The sequence below is a fragment of the Sapajus apella genome, unplaced genomic scaffold (genome assembly GCF_009761245.1).
Source record: "Sapajus apella isolate SASKATOON/1434 unplaced genomic scaffold, GSC_monkey_1.0 scaffold73, whole genome shotgun sequence".
In the NCBI taxonomy this organism is placed as follows: domain Eukaryota; kingdom Metazoa; phylum Chordata; class Mammalia; order Primates; family Cebidae; genus Sapajus; species Sapajus apella.
Window position 1 is genome coordinate 566,838 of NW_022437013.1, and position 21,250 is coordinate 588,087.

The 21,250-nt window shown below is 33.4% G+C and overlaps 1 protein-coding gene across 5 annotated transcripts in view; it reads left to right on the forward strand.

Annotated features, from left to right (window-relative positions):
- The window catches only part of LRCH2 (leucine rich repeats and calponin homology domain containing 2), a 118,526-nt gene that overhangs the window by 60,728 nt on the left and 36,548 nt on the right, over window positions 1–21,250 (forward strand). For 2 of the 5 annotated variants that reach the window (XM_032250764.1, XM_032250765.1), the window contains exons 12-15: window positions 3,188–3,265; window positions 5,113–5,178; window positions 15,533–15,581; window positions 15,660–15,776. In XM_032250764.1, coding sequence (XP_032106655.1) covers window positions 3,188–3,265; window positions 5,113–5,178; window positions 15,533–15,581; window positions 15,660–15,776 — 310 coding nt within the window. The remainder of the gene's footprint in view (window positions 1–3,187; window positions 3,266–5,112; window positions 5,179–15,532; window positions 15,582–15,659; window positions 15,777–21,250) is intronic. The other 3 variants (XM_032250766.1, XM_032250767.1, XM_032250768.1) reach the window with 2 other exon arrangements.

The following is a 21,250-nucleotide window of genomic DNA, read 5'->3' on the forward strand; positions in this document are numbered from 1 at the left end:
CATGGTGTGAAACTCCATCTCTACCAAAAATACAAAAAATTTTCCAGGCATGGTGGTGTGCACCTGTGGTCCTAGCTATTTGGGAGGCTGAGGTGGGAGGATTGCTTGAACCTGAGAGACAGAGGTTGCAGTGAGCCAAGATCATATCACTCTACTCCACAGCCATATCCATTTTTCTCAGGTATTAGGAATAGCATTTGAGTGCTTAATTGTAGATATTTATATTGCCATGTACAATATTTCTGTACTTTCCATTTTTCCTATTAGTATATTAGTTTTTCATCCATTCATATGACTTAAATTATTCTTTCTAGCCTAGGCAAAACATTGACTAAATCATTATCTTTCGTTGGTTTTGTTTTTGGTGATAGTTTTTTAATCAGTATAAAATAGCGCCTAGCACTGTGCCTTATACATAGTAAGTACTCAGTAATAATATTTTTGGTTGATCACTTGAAAAGTAAATCAATACATTCAAAATTAGTAGGAGCCATTAATTTAGTTAAAAATTATATGCTCTACCTAAAAAAAACTTCTGCTGTTCTTCAAGATATATGTAAAAGTAATTTTTCTGCTTCTCATTTTAGATATTAGTACATACTAATATAAGAACTTTTTAGATTAAATATTGTTGTAAAGTGACATTGTTGTGATAAGTATGTCTAATTTTTTCAGACACTATAATATTTATAATATGATCATAAAGTAAAGAGCACATTTTTTTTTGAGACAGAGTCTTGCTCTGTTGCTCAGGTTGGAGTGCAGTGGTGCAGTCTTGGCTCACTGTAGCCTCTGCCTCCTGGGTTCAAGTCATTCTCATGCCTTGGCCTCCCAGGTAGCTGGGATTACCGGTGTATGCCACCACGCCTGGCAATTTTTTTGTATTTAATACAGATGGGGTTTTGCCATGTTGGCTGGGCTGGTCTCAAACTCCTGGCCTCAAGGGTTTCACCTGCCTCGGCCTTCCAAAGTGCTGGCATTATAGGCGTAAGCCACCACTCCCAGCCAAAGAGCACATTTTACTTTTAAATTTGATAATGTATAGAGAATTTTAGATCCCTGGCCAATTCTGTTAATGTCTGAACTTAATTTGGATCTCAGAAATTTTTAATGCTAAATCTAGTATTTTTTCTATTAAGTAATCTTTCTTCCTTCTACAATATGTTCTTATTGCTTAGATCTTTTAGATTGAGACAATTAAAATTTTTTGTTTACTGTCACAATACTTGAATTTGAATGAGACCAAAAAACTAAGCATAATCCTATATAAAGATGTATCCTACAGTGATTTTGGTGTAATTTATTCCTTCTCTGGTTGTAGATTTTCCTTTTCATGCTGTATTGTTGTGTCTTATATTCCAAATATATTAGTGAAGGATCTGAAATGCTACTTAAAATTGTAGGCCAGAAGTTGTAACATCTCTTTTTAGGTTTTAAAACAGTTATCGTAATTTTTTGTTTGTTTTCAGTCTTGATTAAAAATAATTTAACTGTATTAAGATTACCCTCACCTACCAGGAAGTATTATCCAGGACTGCTACTTTGACTGTATACTACTTAACTATTCTTTAACTCGCTACTAGTAGAAGACAAATGCAATGTTAGCTCTCAGCTAAATGAAGCCATGTATCTTCTCTCAAACTAGAGGTAGTTAAAAAACAGCTTACACTGAGTTCAGTGATGATTTTCTTATGGCAGGTTTTGCCACTTGCTTTGTTCATATTATTTTTTAAAATGTCTTTGATTATTTAAGAAACTTTATACTAGTACTTGGTACATGAAACTATCCTAGGGGAGCAGCAAGAGGATAGTATACAGAATTAATACTCAAAAAGACTGGAAAAGAGATCAGCAAATAAACCATCAAGTTGGTAACTCATATGGTTTTAAAGTCTGAAGCCCAGTTATTTAAAAGACTGCCCCCCACTTTGACTGCCCCCACTTTGCCCCCCACTTTAAGATATGTAGATTAAGCTACTTTATGTTTACAGTTTATTGTTGAATTTTTTTAATTGATAAACAATCTTTATCATCCCCTGTCAGAATATTGGATTATTATTTCTACTTGTATCTGATTGTATTGAAGTTATTCTGAATCAATGACTTTGATTATCTTTGAATAGCTATTCAGCAAGTTATAATTTTACCTTCAGTGTCATTTGGGAAATTTTAAAAAAAGATAGTCTTGAAAAAAATCAGTATCTTAAAAATAATGTTGTATGATGAATAAGTTCTGGAGATCTGCTGTACATTGTACCTGTAATTAACAATACTGTATTGTATACTTAAAAGTTTCTTAAGAGAGATCTCATGTTAAATGTTCTTACCAAAATAAAATTATAAAAAAGAGAGCATGTTTTTTAGAGCAGAAAGAAATCAGGGAAGGAACTGAGAATAAAATGATACTCTTAGAATATTTTTAATATTAACTTGATAATAAAAAAGGAAATTCTGTTGAAAAACAAAAAAAAAGTTGATATGTATTATAAATTATTGAGCCAGTTCTCCAAATTTCCACGAGTCCTACTCATTTATGTTAGTGTTAGAAAAGTGGCTACTGCTCTTTTTCTTATATTGATTATCTTAAGGGGCTTAATAAGTACATGTTTAGCTGGCTTCTTAAATTTTGTTATCATTCTAAAGAAAGGATTAAAATATATGTGTGACTTTGCAATAAATAGCTTCATTTAACTGGTTCTCATTGCATGTTTGTTCCTGCTAACTTACTCTGTAGTATTTTGTTATGTTTTTCCTTTTAATAATTATTTTATTTGCTTTTAGGTGTGTCATGAGAGATTTTTTTCTTTGCTGTTGAAAGATGTGCTTCTGAGTACTATGTAATATAGCTAAATACCAAAAAGTAATTATGAAAAGTTATAATTAAAGGATAAATAAGGATCATGGAAAGCAAAACTAGGTTTGGGAAGTTTATAATTTTGTTTTAGTATTATAGAAATTATGGACATTACGTGTTTTATTATTTTTCCTGATCATATGAACATTTCAATTGGAGGAGCACTGTGTTAACCTCTAGCCTGTTAAAACTACTTAGGTAGATCTCTTAGTCCTTGAAATCTATCTATTCTTTCATTTCTGCGTTCTTTACAAATGACTACCCTGTCCTCTTCAAAAACATCTTCTTCTCCCATCTTTTGGTTTGGTTGATTTATGTGAAATGTGAATACAGATGGAGGCCTTTAAATTGTAGAGCATCATTCAGTGATAAACTCTTCCAGAGGACCAGAGCAACAGGACATGCATCAAAGTATCTAGTTTGTGGAGGCCTTCAAGTATTAAGGGGCTAGGTTGACATAGCTATATTACATAGTCTTTTATTTAAAATAAGTACTGGTAACTGGATTAGGAAAGTGTGTTAATAATCTAGATGTTTAATTAGAATAGATGTTTGTTTTGACTTTGGATGTCAGAGTAAAACATAAAATACAGTGTACATAGCAAAATTTTACATAGGGAATTCTCAAGTACATAAAATATATTTTATAGGTAAGTGGATCTCAACTTTTTTTCTTTCTGTTTCAATATGACTCATACACAGAAGTAATCATAATGCTAATGAATGTGTGGTGGGAAGGAATCAGAATTTACCATAGTGAAAGCCTTTACAGTTTGACTCCCCTCACCTTCCAATAATTCTGATATTTCCCCAAGGATAGTACTTACTGCTCTCTCCTTTTAAAAAAATATTTTTCCTAATAGTTTTGGATATTTCATTACCTTAATTTTTCTGCATTTAGGAGTTTAAGTCAATTTTCATGCATGCCTATATAAAGAAGAATAAGTGTCCTTAATTCTGAAATTGTTTGGCCCAAAGTTACACTGATTTGTGTATGATACTTGTCCTTTGCATCTCATTATCAGTTTTTCCTAGTGAGGCCCTACTAGATCCAAGCTAGTGAGTAACCCAGAGTAATGGACTTTGGTTTCTTTATGTGAACCATATTTCTGTAATTACCAACTTTTATTTAATCATTATGTATTTTATTAGTCAATATGTAGCTTTTATTTAAAATTTGTTTATATTCTTTGGGTAGTTAACATCTGGAGATTTTATTTTGAATAAAAGGCAGAGATTTTACTTCTATGTTACTAAATTTTAAAAGCGAAAATTATATTTGTATATGTAGTAACATAAAGAACTCTTAAATAGCTGGGTGGGGTGGCTCACGTCTGTAATCCAAGCACTTTGGGAGGCTGAGGCGGGAGGATCACCTGAAGTCAGGAGTTCGAGACTAGCCTGACCAACATGGAGAAACCCCATCTCTACTAAAAATACAGAATTAGCCAGGTGTGGTGACACATGCCTGTAATCCCAGCTACTTGGGAGGCTGAGACATGCAAGTCGCTTGAACCTGGGAGGCAGAGGTTGTGGTGAGTGGAGATTGTGCCATTGCACTCCAGCCTGGGCAACAAGAGTGAAATTCTGTCTCAAAAAAAAAAAAAAAAAAAAGAAAGAAAAAAAACCTCTTAAATAAATATAGTTACTTATGTTAAGGATAGTTAATAATTCATTACTTTAGACTTTGAGATTAATACTTAGAATTATGTAACATTATATACAAATAGTTCTCTCTTAATAATGGTTCATCATTATCTTTTCTTTGGTTTTCTTCAAATAGTTTAGTTATTAAAAGTTTAAGAAACACATGCTTTTTTTAAAAAAAAACTTGAATTTTAGCACTGATTTTGCATTTAGGATTAAAGTTTTTCATTTGGCAAAATGATTATGTATTGCATCAACATGCCTCATATCATTTGCTGTGCTGGGAAAATAAATCAGTCATGATGATACCTCTTTATCTCTTTATCTTCTATCTTAGCCAAAAGTTAGATATGCAAAGGGCGATAATAGCATGGCTAGAAGATACCCAAACTTTGAGAGAGTTTATAAAAGAAGATGCATGGAAAGTTGCTGAGCTTCATTTTGGTATAAATAGTGCACTTATGGGCACTTGATCAAAATAATATTTAAATATTCTTTTCTAGCAAAGATCTTCAAGGACCAGATGCAGTTGATTTTGGAGATTTTTTATATAATGTGATATAATATTCTCCTTAATATATTTGGGAATTAATGTGTTGATTTACTTCTAGGATTCTTAATCATTCAACTTCTATCATGAGAAACAAGCCAAAACAAACTGTGGAATGTGAAAAGAGGTATAAAAATATCTTAGTTTTTACATTTAATATTTTATAATGAGTATTGATCCTTTGACAGCGATGTTTTCATATATAGGCTTTAATTAAATAAGTGATATAAATTTAATATAACTAGATAATTTAAATAGGAAATGTGTTAGAACATGAGTTAAATTTACTTTTGACATAAGCAAAATAAAAAATGCTGGTCTTTTATGCTTATAGATACATTTTTGTCTTGATGATAAAATCATTCATCTATTCATTCAGCAAACATTTTTTATATTGCTATTACGGACAGGAATAATGTGTTTTTTTTTTTAAATCATTGATTGTATTTATTCTCTATGATATTGTTTATATTTTCATTTCTTTTCAATTGAGTGTTAATAAATTCTTGTATATGAATATATGACATAAATTCGCATATATGAATTCCTGAGAACTAGAAGAACTTGAAAGTTTCATTTATTCTTTTTGATGGTTTGAATTTACATTAGACTCAACTCCTGCATCAATCCTCTGAGAATGTAAATGTCCAAAACCACAGGGTAGTACAGAAGTTCACACAGAGAGAATTAACATTTGTTGAATGCTTGTTAAATGTGTGGTGACTTTAGTGCTTTAGATGTGTTATCTCATTTAATCCTCGCAGTAATTCTATGGAATCCTTACTATTGTTATTCCTATTTTATAGATGAGAAAACTGAACTCAGAAATTTTCAAAATTTGCTCAAGGTCACATAGGTGTAAGTGGTGGAGTCAGGATTCAAAGCCAGGTTTTCTGATTTCAGAACCCCACGTCTTAACATATGATAACAAACCCATTTTGTTTGCTTCCTCCAAAGCCTCACATCCCTCTCAGTGTTTTTTCCTAGATATCCTATAGTCCAAACTGAACTTATTTTTCCCCAGAGCTATTTTTTTTCTCCTATGTATTCCATCCTAGTGAATATACCACTATTTATATAATCACCTAAGAAAGCAACTTGGGAATTATTAGAAACTCCTCTCTCTTACGCACCCCTCCCAATCCAGTCATTCACAGAAAATTATAGCTTCTTAACATTACTTGTATTTATCGCAGCCTCTTCATTCCTATTGTAATTAGGTTGGTTCAGGCGTAGTCTTTTTGTGCTTGGCTTATTGCAGTAGTCCCCAGACATAGCTCCTTTCTTCAGTTTTGTCTAGCATTAAATGTGTCTTCTGCACAACAGAAGAGTGATAATTCTGAAACATAAATCTTACTGTGTGACTCCCATTTATTATCTTCTCATGGCTCTTTACAACTTTTAGAATAAATCTTAAAATATTTAACTTAACCTATAAGGTTGAAGTGGGTTTCTGCTTACCCTGAGAGCCTCATCTTGTACAGTCCGCAACTGGCACCATTTGCTTTTAGGAACAGAATTTCTTTCTTCATTACAGGATGATTTTATCTCTGTGTTATACCTTCTTTTAATTAATTAATTTATTTTTAATTTTTAGTTTTTTGTCTGTGTTCTACCTTCTACATCCTGGTCTCTTTACTAGAATTTCCCTCTGTCTATCTTAGTCTTTCAGAATTCGGTTCAAGTGTGAGATTACTTTTCATACCCAAGCCTAGGAATATTCACCCATCTCACCTTTAATTTAACCCACTTTTTCTCTCTTTGAATACCAATTCTGCTATCTTACATTTTTGCTTTCTTTAAGTTTCTGTTATTTACTTCCCCTTCCTTTATTTTCTGCCTTAAGCTTCCTCCGCAGGTTCCTAACATTCTCTTGAGAAGGCCTCAATTGCCCAACCTTAAAACTATGATATGCAATCCTGGCCTTTCCTTTATAAAACGATTACTTTTCCCTTTCTCATTTTCAAAACAGTTATCAAACTCCTTCTTTAAAGACAAAACCAAAAATTCTTTAATGTTTTCCTGATTGTGAGAGTAATGTATCTTTCTTGTTGAAAAATTGGAAACTTTGGCAAACATAAAAGTAAACAAAAGAACATCACTCATTGTCTCACTCTCCAGAGATGACAAGTCACATTATTTTGCTACTTTTCCTTTTAGCCCTTTTTTCCATGTGAATATTTGCATTTGCATTTTCCATATGAATATTTGCATTTGCATATATGTACATGTGTATGCACACACACACACACACACACACACACACACACACACTCTGCAGGGTTATATAACCTGTTACATACCCAACACTGCCACTTAGATGCATATTAGGCATGTCAAATATTATTTTCCAAAACTATACTCTTACTGTTGTACCCCTAAACTTGTTCCTCCCACATTTTTCTCAATTTCAGAAAATGCCAACTCCATCCTTCTGGTTGGTCATCTCAAAACTTCAGAGTCATCCTTAACTTGTCTCATTCTCTCACACCTGATATCTAATCCATTAGTAAATCTTGTTGCTCTACTTTAGAATATATTTAGAATCTGATCATGTCTTACCACCTCCACTCCTACCATCCTAGTCCTAGCTATCTCTTACTTCAATTATTACAGCAGCCTCTTAGCAGGTCTGTTTTCTACCCTATCTTTCATTTACTCTGTTCCCACAAAGCATCAGATTGATATTTTGAAAACGTAAGTCAGATGATATCGTTTGTCTTCAGAATTCTCTGCTGACTTCCCATGTCATTCAGAATAAAAACTAGAGTGCTTTAAGGCTTATAATGTCCTGCATTTGGTTTCAAAACCTGTCTTTTCTTTCTCTCCCTGGTCACCCCTCTTCTATCTATACTGGCCTCCTTGTTGAATCTCAGCAGACCAGGCATTCTCCCCATCCCCCAAGGCTTTTTATTTTTGCCTCTGCCTGGAATGGTTTCCCCCCAGCCATATGTCTTAATCTTGTACATTCAGGTTTCTGTTTAAATGGTACTTCACCAGCAAAGTATTCTCTGAATAACGTATATAAGAGCATGCCTCCCCAACTCCTTTGTCTCTATTTCCCACACCTTGCTTTATTTTTTCTTTATAGAATTTAACACCAGTTTTCATTCTGAATATGTACTTCTGTACTTGTTTTTTATCAGCATCCCACTACCCAGTGGATACACTACAATGTAAATTTTATGAGATTACAGACTTTATTTTCTATTCTGCAATATCTTTCCAATTAACACAATGCATGGCACACATGGTAGGTACTCAATAAATATTCATTGAGTGAATAAGTTGGGAAAATATGTTGAAATGATGAATGCCAGGAATTGTGTTGTATGCTGGGAGACACAATAGTGATCAAGAGAGACATGGTCCCAGCCATCATGAGATTAATGATTGATATTTTTGTTTGTTTTTTTGAGATGGAATCTCGTCTGTCGCCTAGGCTGGAGTGTAGTGGCACCATCTTGGCTCACTGTAGCCTCCGCCTCCTGGGTTCAAGTGATTCTCCTGCCTCAGCCTCCCAAGTAGCTGGGATTACAGGCATGCACCACCATGCCCAGATAATTTTTGTAATTTTTGTAGAGATGGGATTTCACCATGTTGGCCAGGCTGGTCTCGAACTCCTGACCTCAAGTGATCTGCCCATCTTGGCCTCCCAAAGTGCTAGGATTACAGGCATGAGCCACTGCACCCAGCATGATTAACGTTTTAATATATTGCAGTTTTGGGTGTGTTCATTTTTTGAAATATGGCTTTTGAATATACAAATCCATGAATAATAAGAATGGGTTGCCTGTTGTTGGCATTTGGTAGCATGTAGATTTGTAGGGGAACACTGGAAAAATTTTGGGTACTTAGGTTTTGAGTCCGAATGGTCAGTCTCCCTGAAATGCCTGGACAGCTTTGTACTAGAAGTGATCTCAGTGGACTACTCTCCGAAGATTTCTAGCCACTTCTAGCAATCAGCTATAGACATTGTAAGCTCTGGGACATTGTAAACATACAAGAAATCTGTGATAAACTATTGAGAAACTGGTTGGCCAAGTATCAGGGTACACTTGAAAGAGCGTGGGTCTTGAAGTCAGGCAGATTTGGGTCAGAGTCCCCTCTTTAGCACTTACTAGATGTGAGGCTTTGGATAGGCTTTAAAATCAACCCTAGTGCCTGGCACCTACATGCTTAGTAAATGTTAGCTCTCTGATTATTTCTTTCTACTTACCTTTCTTCCTATAAAGAGGTAGATTAGTGTAGTGGTTAAGAGTTCAGGCTCATAGAATGATGCTGTTTGGGTTTGGATCCTAGATGTGTCTCTTGGGAAAGTTATTTAGCTTACTCTGAGCAACATTTACCCCTTCTGTAAAACACAATAACAGTGTCTACCTCATGGTTACTGTAAGGATGAAATTGATTAATGTAGTCAATTGCTTATGACAGTGATTAGCACACAGAAAGTGTCACATATGTTATTAGTTGTTAAACTATAGTTGTTATTATGGTGGACTTTCTTATTTTTCCTTTCTTTTGTATCTCAGCCCTTCCTTTTTCAATTCTCACCTCCTTCTTTCTTCAAAAGGGAAATAGCTTTGGGGGTATTCTTTTTCTGATATTAAGAAGTATTGCATGACCTTAACTTGTTTTTTCTTTATATATATACTTTAAGTTCTGGGATACATGTGTAGAACATGTACAAGTTTGTTACATAGGTATACACATGCCATGGTAGTTTGTTCTGGGATACATGTACAGATACATGTACGAGTTTGTTACATAGGTATACACATGACATGGTGGTTTGCTGTACCCATCAAAACACATTAAATTATAGGAAAATAATTTAAATTCTGTGACTTTTTTTTTTCAGCAGTGGGTGGGGGAGCACACCCCACCCCTTCCCCACCTATAGAAGAATCTCATGTACTTTCTTTTAACAAAAATGAGATCACACTAAGTATACTGTTTAGTAATCTGCATTTTTCATTTAATATTATCGTGATGGTTTTTATATATCCACTCAATCTAAATTTAAATTTTGATGAACTTTATATATTCTGTACACTTGTATTTTCTTTCTTTCTTTCTTTCTTTCTCTTTCTTTCTTTCTTTCTTTCTTTCTTTCTTTCTTTCTTTCTTTCTTTCTTTCTTTTCTTTTTTTTTCTTTTTTTTTTTTTTTTTGACAGAGTATTGCTCTGTCACCCAGGCTGGAGTGCAGTGATGTGGAGATGAGGTTTCACCATGTTGGCCAACCTGGTCTTGAACTCCTGGCCTCAAGTGATTCACCTGCCTCAGCCTCCCAAAATGCTAGGATTACAGGTGCGAGCCACCATGCCTGGTCCACTTCTATTATTTTCTTAACTTAAATGCTTAAAGGCATTAAGCATTTATTGTTATTGATGAATTAAAACATGAACGTATACAATAGCAAAGACCTGGAACCAACCCAAACGCCCATCAAGGATAGACTGGACAAAGAAAATGTGGTACATATACACCATGGAATACTACGCAGCCATAAAAAATGATGAGTTCGTGTCCTTTGTACGGACTTGGATGAATCTGGAAACCATCATTCTCAGCAAACTAACACAAGAACAGAAAGCCAAACACCGCATGTTCTCACTCATAGGTGGGTGTTGAACAATGAGAACACATGGACTCAGGGAGAGGAGCATCACACACTGGGGACAGTTGGTTGGGTAGAGGAGAGACAGCAGGAGGTGGGGAGGGATAACATGGGGGAGAAATGCCAAATATAATATGCACCTGAAGTAAAATAAATAAAAAATAAAAAAAAATGAATGTACATTTAAAACTTGTGATATATTGTCTCCAGAAGTTTTTATGTTTGCATTTGCACAAGTAACACATGGATAGCTTTACTTCCATACTTGTTAACACTGTCCATTATCAATTTATTTATTCTTTGCCAATCTAAAAAGAACAAATTATATCAGAATGTTTTTTTTTATTTCAGTGATTAGTGATGTTGAGTATTATTTCAAGTATTTATTGCCTATCTATATGGCTTCTTTTGTAACTTGTCTGTTTGCATCTCTTGTAGTCAGAAGTACTTTGTATTGTTCACATTTACTGAGTTTTTTTTATGGCCAAGATTATAGTCTGTCATGGTAAAAATTCTGTAGGAACTTGGCAAAAAATGTTTTCTGCAGCTGTTGTTTAGAGTCTTGTATAATGTCAACTATGTTAAGTTGGTTGATAGTATTGTTTAAATCTTCAATACCTTGCCTATTTTTTGTTTTCTTGTTCTATCAGTTAGTAAGAGAAGGTTATTGAAATCTCCAACACTAATTGTAGATTTACCTTTCTCCTTGTAGTTCTATCATTTTTCCTTCATACATTCTGAAGCTCTATTATTAGATATACAAATGTTTAGGATTGTATTGTCTTCTTGGTGAATTTGTCATTCTGAAATGACTTTTCTTTATATTCTTGGTAATATTCTCTACTCTGAAGCCTACTTTTCTGACTTCAATATTGTCAGTCCAGCTTTATTTTGTTTTGTGTTAGCATGATACATGTTTCTCCATCCTTTTATTTTTAACTGATTTGTGTCTTTGTAGAGAAAGTACATTTCTTGTAGTTAGTATATGGTTGTATCTTCCTGTTTTTTATTGAATCTGACAATCTACCTTTTAATTGCAGTGTTAAAAATCATTTATATTTTTGTAATTAATGATACTTTGAGGTTTGCTGTATATTTTCTTTCTGTTCCATCCTTTTTGTTTTTCCTCCTTCTCTGTTGTCTTTTGAATTATATTTTAAAATTTTTGTTTATTTCTTTTGTGGGCATAATTCCTTTTTGTTATGTTAGTGGTTGTTTTAGGGGTTAAAGTATGATATTTAGGTTATCACAGTCTATCTTCAAGTGCTATTATGCTGTTTCATGTATCATGTAAGAACCTTACAACAGTATACTTACATTTCTTCCTTTTTAGCCTTAGTGTGTTGTCATACATTTTACTTTTATATATCTGTTATATATAACATAACAAGTTATTTTTGCTTTAAACAATTATTTCTTAAGAACATTTAAATAATTAGAATAACGCTTTTATGTGTTAAATTCCTTATTTACTATCTCCAGTGCCCTTTTTTTTTGTATATAGATTCGTATTTACATGTACATCATTTTCGTCCTGCCTAAAAGAGACTTTAACATAATTTTACTACTAGTCTGTTGATTGAATGCTTTTAGCTTTTGAATGTCTAAAAAAGTCTTAAACATTTTTTTTTAAAGAAACAGCGTCTTGCTCCTCTCCCAGGATAGAGTGCAGTGGCACCATCACAGTTCACTGCAGCTTCAGCTTCCTGGGCTCAAGCGATCCTTCCACCTCTCAGCCTCCCAAGTAGCTGCGACTACAGTCATGTATCATCACACCTAGCCAACTTAAAAAAATTTTTTTTTGTAGAGACAGGGTCTCACTATGTTGCCTTGGCTGGTTTTGAACTCTTAGCCTCAAGGAATCCTCCTTCTTTGGCCTCCCAACGTGTTGGGATTACACACATGAGCTACCGTGCCCAGCTCACCTTCATTTTTGAAAGATATTTTGCCTCATACAAAATTCTAGGTTGACATTTTAGTTTTCTTTGAGTACCTTAAAGAGGTTTCTTCACTATCCTCTAGATTGTATTGTTCTCTGTGAGAATATTCTTTGTTTTACTGTGCCTAATGTGTCCTTTTTCCTCTGGGTGTTTGTAACATTTTTTCTTTATCACTTGTTTTAAGTAATTTGATGATGATATATCTTGGTGTAGTTTTCTTCATGTTACTTTCTTTTGGAGTTCATTGAGCTTCTTGAATTTGTAGGTTTATTTTCATGAAATTTGAGGTTTTGGGGCCCTTATTTCTTCAGATATATTTTCTATCATTTGATCTCTTTTATTATGGAACTCCAATTATATGTACATATATTAGGCCACTTGAAGTTTGCCACAGAACGCTGATGGCCTTTTCATTCTTAAATATTTTTCTGTCTGTGTTGGGTTTTGGCTAGTCTTTCTGCTTTGCTTTTGTGTTTACTAGTAATTTCTTGTGAAATGTCTAATCTGTAGTTAATTCCACCCAGTTTATCTTAATGTCAGATGCACTTTTTTATTTCTAGAAGTTTGATTATGTCTGTACTTACCATGTTTAGTCTTTTCCTTTAGCTTCCTGAACATTGCTTGGTTGAATTTTTGATTGAATAGCAGACATTGAGTACTTTACCTTCTTGAGTGTGGATATTGTAATACTATTGTACATATTTTTGACTTTTGTTCTGGAATACAGTTAAATTACTGGGAAATAATTTGATATTTTAGGACTTGGTTTTATAATTTTTTTATGTGTGACCAGTGCAGCTTTAGTCTGGGAAAAAATTTGTCCCCTTAATGAGGCAAGACCTTTCTCTACTGAATGTTCTGTGAATTATGAGGTTTTCCAGTCTAGCTGGTGGGAATTGGTACTACTCCTGGTCCTCTGAGAATCTGGGAATTATTCCCTCTAATCGTTGGGGATAATTTCATCCTTCTTCCTAGGGTAGTTTCCTCATATACATGTTCAATAATGAGTACACTCAGATGAGAATTTGAGGGATGCCTCTGTAGATCTCTTTCCTTTCACTGTGCATTGCCCTTTTCTTTGTTGCTGTGTGCTGTGAACTCACTCTGCCCTTTTCTCCCTAGTTCCAGCTCTGTCTCCTGAATTCTGGGCCTGATAGAATGCTTTGGTTTTTCCTCCTAGGCTGTGGGCTGGAAACTGTTTTCATTCAGCAACTTGGCTCAGTTTCAGAATTCACCTTGTTACTCATCTCTAAAGGATAATGTCATTTTTTGCCTGATACTCAATGTCATAGAAGGAATACTTTTATATATTTTGCCATTCTTATAGTTTTTTAAGTTAGGATATAAATCTGGTCACTGTTAATCTATCTTGGTTGCGAGCAAAGTCTAGTTTCTACATTCTATGTGTTCGTGTTTGTTAGTATTTCATTTTGATTGTTTCTCCCATAGTCTCTCTCTATTCCAGTATTTTAAAAATTACTGCCTGTATTTTTTGATACTTTTCTTATTTCTTCTTTATATTTAAATCTTTTAACCTTTCATTTTGATATTTGGTATCAGGTAAGGAATCTAGTTTTCTTCCTCCCTCCTTTACCTTTTTCTCACTGTGACTCCTCCTTCACCTTTTTTGTTCTTTCTTTCTGAGTATATTTTACAAGTGGTCGATCAATTGTCTCTCTACTACTTGTTATATAAGCCATTACTTTCACAATGATTTTAAACGTCATTTTTTCAGAAGTTATAGTACTTGTGATCCTGTACTCCTCTTCCATTGAAAAGTCTGTAGATTCTGGAGCTAGTAGAAAGGGAGGGTAGAGAAGTCCCCTTTATTAATGTAACTTCTATCTTCCTGATTATCCATTCTTCCAAATTAACTTTGAAACTCCTTTGTCAAATGTATAAAACAAACGAAAAAATACTTCTTGAGTTTAAAAAAATTATTATTACAGTTCATTTCAGTTATTAATTAAGTTGAAAGAGAAGTTATACCTGTAATAATAGTTTAACCTATCCAAAAACCTTTTGGTTATTCAAATCTCTTACTAGACATTTGTAGTTTTTTTATGTACATCTTGTATAAGTATAGTTAAGTTTCTTCCTAGGTATTTTATACTTTTCTTTCCTTTTATGAATAGTGTTTTTCCTAATGTCTTTTAACTCATATTTGATATGTAGGAAAGCAATTAACTTTTGCATGTTTTTCTTTAGTAACCTTACCTCTTGTAGTGATATATTTTTTTGTCTTTTTCTTTTGGATAATCGTGTTCTATAAATTTTAAAAATTGGATTCCTTATCTCTAATTTTTTTTTTTTTGTTATTGTGCTATACAGAAGTTCCACAATAGTGTTAAGTTATAGCAGCTTCAGAGGACATTTTGTTTATATAATTTTCCAAAGGAACTCCATGATCAAAATTGCCATCTAAGAACAGAATGCATAGCCTGTCTTATCTCAACAATAACAAAAAATTAGATGAAAATAATTTCCTTCATAGCCCCTGTTTTGTTAATAAGAACAGGTTGAGGCCCATAATCAGTAATTCTGTAGGCAAAAAGAATTATTCCCTTGAGCTCTTTGGCATTTAGACAAAAGAAATTATTAGTTTTTGTTAATTATTTTAATATAATAAATATCCTGTCTTTAGATATTTCACTATTTTAGCCTCTAGGAATTCCTTAGAGTAGACCTATGCATAGAGTATACATAGAATAAACCCATTTTGATGTTTCCCGTGGAGCAAGAGGTATTAGAAAATTAAATATGTTTCTGTCGATTTTAAGTTTTATGTAATTAGGCCAAAGTGTAGACATGGGTAAATTATTTACAATTTTTTTTTAAAGAAAACATAATAATGTTCATAATATATATTAAAGAATTTATTCTAAATATTTTAATGTATTAAGGCGTCTTTAATTTTTTAGTGTCTCAGCAGATGAAGTTAATTCACCATTATCACCCCTCACATGGCAGGTAAGAAGAAATTAAATTACTATTATATCCTTTATTTTTTTCTCTTTTATTTATTTAACAGAAATTGTCTCCTTACAGCCCTTAGAAAATCAGAAGGATCAAATAGATGAACAACCGTGGCCAGAATCTCACCCTATAATCTGGCAGAGCGAAGAAAGGAGGCGGAGTAAACAGATTAGAAAAGACTATTTCAAGGTACTCTATATTAAAGTTTTTAAATTTACTTTGTAATTATTAGTTTTTATTTTATCAGTTTTGTTTTGAGCCAATAAGGTAGACTGTAACTCTCTAGTTAAATGTAGTAAATGTGTTATTTTGATTTCTCACATGTATGTGGTAATACCATCTAATTATATCCATAAGTCTTCAGTAGTTCAGAATTATTGAGTAGATAAATATAAATTATGATTTACCAAATACTTTACAAGATAGATGAATGTTTGCTGCACTGCTAGTTGTAGCAATATGTAGTATGTTTTGAAAGAATTGTCTAGGAAAAGTCTTTCATTGGATTTGTTTCAATAAATAGTTGGCAGATATTTACAATTATCATTTAACTGTTCCTATGTAAATAAGTGCTGTTTATGTAGTTCTAAAAATGCTTGAGGTCAGATTTTTTAATTTTTTTCTTCTTGTTACCTTAGTAGATTGCTTGAGGGTCTTTTAGCAAAAATAAAAGCTCAGATCATCTGAATTATCCCAAATTTCTAGTTAACAGAGTTTTAATGAAATTTTACTGTGTATACCTTTGTAAATATTATATTATTATCTATTTGTGTTTGAGGTCTTTAGAAGCCAATCATTAGAATTCGGAATAATTTTCAATACTAGCCAGAATTCATTTCTGTACTCAAATGAAGGGTACAAACAAGCTTCTGCTCCATGAATAGCAAATTTTGTTGTCTTTGAACATCTTTTGTATTTCCCAAAGCCTAATTATTATTAGATGATAATAGTAATTTTATCTAAACACATAGTACTAGTCTACATTGTAGGTCATTTCAAGTTAATATCACTAATAAATAGGATTATGTTTTCTGTTTTCCTCTGGTAGAAATAGGTCTGTACGCACATTTATTTGTTTCTATATGCAGGTGCGTAACATACATTTGGAAATTGTATCATATGACTAAAACAAAAATGCTATATGTCTTAGTGAATCTGTGATAAATTTAAGCCTTCAACAAATATATACTGAGTCCTTTTAATGAGTCTGACATTACTTGGTCAATATGAGAGATAATGAAGAAACAAAAGACATGAGGACAAGGGGAAGGACATTCTAAGTAGAACCCTCCCTGGTCAATAACACTGAAAATTTATTTACCCCAACCCTTTATACATCTGTACTTGTGTTTACATTCTAGCATTATTTTAAAGTTTCCCTTTTTAGTTCATCAGACCTTGATCAAAGACACTGAATAAAATTTGCTTGTTGATAAAACTTAGTGAATGATTGATGATATGGGTATAATTTTAGTAGTATTTCAAAATAATAAGTTTGATATTTATTCAATCTCCTTTATTGTAGTATAACAATACAAATTCCTAGTATACTACCAATATCGTAGTATAACAAAACCAGTTTTCCTTTCTCATAGTAACAATACCAATTCTGACTATTTGTCAAAACACTTGCATAGCACTTACTATGTGCCAGGCACTGTCCTAAGATTTTACAAAGGTCAACTCATTTAATCTTTGTAACGATCCTACGAAGTGAGCATAGTTATGATTATTTCTGTTTTACAGATGATGAAATTAAGGCACAGAGATGCAAACTAGTATTCTTCAGGTCACTTTAGTAATAAGTAGCAAAGTTGAGATTTGAACCCAAAGCCTGTGCTATGTTGCCTCCTTATCTACTGTGTTTAGCCTAATATCAAATGAGCAAACATGGTCAAACAAACAAAATTTTACTGGTTTTTAATCTATCTATCTATCTATCTATCTATCTATCTATCTATCTATCATCTTTCTTTCTTTCTTTCTTTCTTCTTTCTTTCTTTCTTTCTTTTCTTTTCTTTTATCTTTCTTTCTTTTTTTTCTTCCTTTTTTGAGACAGAGTCTCTGTCAAACACAGTTTAATGGTTTTTAATTTATTTTTCTCTCTCTTTCTCTCTCTCTCTCTCTCTTTCTTTCTCTCTTTTTTGAGACAGAGTCTCTCTCTGTTGCCCAGACTGCAGTGCAATGGCATGATCATAGCACACAGCAGCCTCAAATGCCTAGGCTCAGGCCATCCTCTGGGCTCACGTGATCCTCCTGTCTCAGCCTCCCCAGTAGCTAGAACTACAGGCATTTCCCCCAGTGCCCTGCAAAATTTTTAATTTTTTATATAGACGAGGTCTTACCATGTTGTCCAGTCTGGTCTTGAATTCCTGGCTTCAAGCGATTCTCCCACCTAGGCCCCCCAAAGTGCTGAGATGACTGACATTTCTGGTCCACTTTTACTGTTTTAAAAAAATATTTTACAGTAACTTAAGTGGACCTTTCAAGATGTCTTATTAGAGGCCACAGTGAGCATTTTAAAAACATAATTATTTGGTTTAATAGCATCATTCATTGGTATTTTATTTTTTATAAAATAAACATACCATCTATAAATTAGTTATAAAGTTATTAAAGGAGATCAAATTAGATAATATTTGAAGTGCACATTACATTATCATCATTCAACAAATGTTAATTTTTTCCGTAATAGAGTAGGTGCAAAGATAAACTTCAGTCACTGGGAAGTTTTAAAGAGATCTGTAGTTCTCCTAAATCGTCAAAAGATGTCAGTATTAGGACATAGTAAAATGAGTATGTCACTAGTTTTTTCCTAAGATGTCAAGAAAATATAAAATTGACATACAATTTCCTAAATTAAATCAACACTATTATTCAGAATTGTCAGTATTTTCATGACTAAAACATCAGCAGCTTCTATGAAGTGACTTTCTCCAAAAAGGAAATTTCTCTTAGTCACCTATCTCCCGATAATTGAAAGGGCTATTGGTAGGTTGTATTATTGATGTTAATCTGGATCATTAAACAGTAAAATACACTACACTCGAGGTTCGTATCAGATTATCACTGAGCTTGTTCAGTGGTGGCTCTTTTAGGTTTTGCTATGTTATAAAATGTACAGAACTTTTGTGCAACTTTAGCCTAATACATAAAAATGACTGAGGCACAGGATTTCTTTGTTTCTGTCTCATGGTAAATTATTTGTCATGGTTATTCAGTGTATTTATTGAATGTGTTTGTGTGTGTGTGTGTGTGTGTGTGTGTGTGTGTGTAAGAAATCCAACTCTATTTCTTCTTAGTTTCCAAGGCTAGTTTTGGATAGTATTTTTTTCAGGGAAGGGCCTGAAATTAAGTAAAACTGTTTCAACATATTGGCTAAATTATGTGAGCAAGAAGACAAATTGGATCAGGTTAAGTTAGTAAGTAAATCATGGTAGGAAAGTTACATCAACTCTTTTAAAATTCTCAGGCCACTATTGTATATAGATTACTATTTTAGTATATAAAATTTAGTGTTCTTATAGCCAAAATAAAATAACTATATTTCAGTGAAATTCATTATGTCAGAAAGTATTTTATTAAACATCTTTTTTATTTTAAATTTTTAATTTTTGTGGGTTCATAGTAGATGTATATATTTATGGGATACATGAGATATTTTGAAAGGCATACGATGTGTAATAATCACATGGAGAATGGCGTATCTGTTCTTTTAAGCATTTATCATTTGTGTTATGATCAAATTACACTTTTTTAGTTATTTTAAGATCTATGATTAAATTATTATTATTAGTTTATGTGTAATAATCACATCATGGAGAATGCGTATCTATTATTTTAAGTATTTATCATTTGTGTTATGATCAAATTATAGTTTTTCAGTTATTTTAAGATGTATGATTAAATTATTATTATTTTATTTTATTTATTTTTTTTGAGACGGAGTCTCACTCTGTTGCATAGGCTGGAGTGTGATCTTGGCTCACTGCAACCTCCGACACCCTGGTTGAGGCAATTCTCCTGCCTTTGCCTCTTGAGTAACAGGGATTACAGGCACACACCACCATGTCCAGCTAATTTTTTGCATTTTTAGTAGAGATGCAGTTTCACCACGTTGGCCAGGATGGTCTTGATCTCCTGACCTTGTAATGCACCCTCTTCGGCCTCCCAAAGTGCTGGAATTACAGGCGTGAGCCACCGTGCCGGCCTGATTAAATTATTATTGACTATAGTCACCCCGTTGCGCTGTCAAATACTAAGTCTTATTTATTCTTTCTATTTTTTTGTACCCATTAACCATCCTCACCTACCCTCTACTTCCCTACTACTTTTCCCCAGCCTCTGGTAACCATCCTTCTACTCTCTATCTTCATGAGTTTAATTGTTTTGATTTTTATATTCTACAAATAAGTGAGAACATGTGGTGTTTGTCTTTCTATGCCTGGCTTATTTCACTTACCATGACCTGCATTTCAGTCCATGCTGCAAATGATAGACTCTCCTTCTTTATGGCTGAATTATACTCCAACATGTATGTGTACCACATTTTCTTTATCCATTCTTCTGTTGATGGACACTTAGGTTGCTTCCAAATCTTGGCTATTGTGAATACTGTTGCAATAAACATGGAAGTGCAGATATCTCTTTGATATACCGATTTCCTTTCTTTGGGTTATATACCCAGCAGCATGATTGCTGGATTGTATGGTAGCTCTATTTTTAGTTTTCTGAGGAGCCTCCAAACTGTTGTCCATATTGATTTTACTAATTTACATTCCCAACAACAGTGTACGAGGGTTTCTTTTTCTCCACATCCTCACCAGTGTGTTGTTGCCTGGCTTTTGGTTAAAAGCCACTTTAACTGGGGTGAGATGATATCTCATTATAATTTTGATTTGCATTTCTCTGATGATCAGTGATGCTGAAACCTTTTTGTATGTCACTTTGCCATCTGTATGTCTTCTATTCAGAAATGTCTATTCATATCTTTTGCTCATGTTTTAATCCAGTTATTAGATTTTTTCCTATAGATCTCTTGAGCTCCTTATATTCTGGTTATTAATTCCATGTTAGATGGGTAGTTTGCAGATATTTCCTCCTATTCTGTGGGTTGTCCCTTCACTTTCTTGTTTCCTTTGCTGTGCAGAAGCTTTTTAACTTGACGTGATCCCATTTCTCCGTGTTTGCTTTGGTTGCCTGCGCTTATGGGGTATTGCTCAAGAAATTTTTGCCCAGACCAGTGTCTTGGAGATTTCCCCCAATGTTTTCTTATAGTAGTTTTATAGATTGAAGTCTTAGATTTAAATCCTTAATCCATTTTGATTTGATTTTTGTATATGGTAACAGATAGGGGTCTAGTTTCATTTCTCTGCATATGGATATCCAGTTTCCCAGCATCATTTGCTAAAGAGATTGTCTTTTCCCCAGTGTATGTTCTTGCACCTTTGTTGAAAATGAGTTCACTGTAGGTGTGTGGTGTTGTTCCTGGGTTCTCTGTTCTGTCCCATTGGTCTGTGTTTCTGTTTTAATGCCAGTACCATAATGTTTTGGTTACTACAGATCTGTAGTATAATTTGAAGTCAGGTAATGTGATTCCTCCAGTTTTGTTCCTTATTCTCAGAATAGCTTTGGCCATTCTTGGTCTTCTGCGGTTTTGTCTA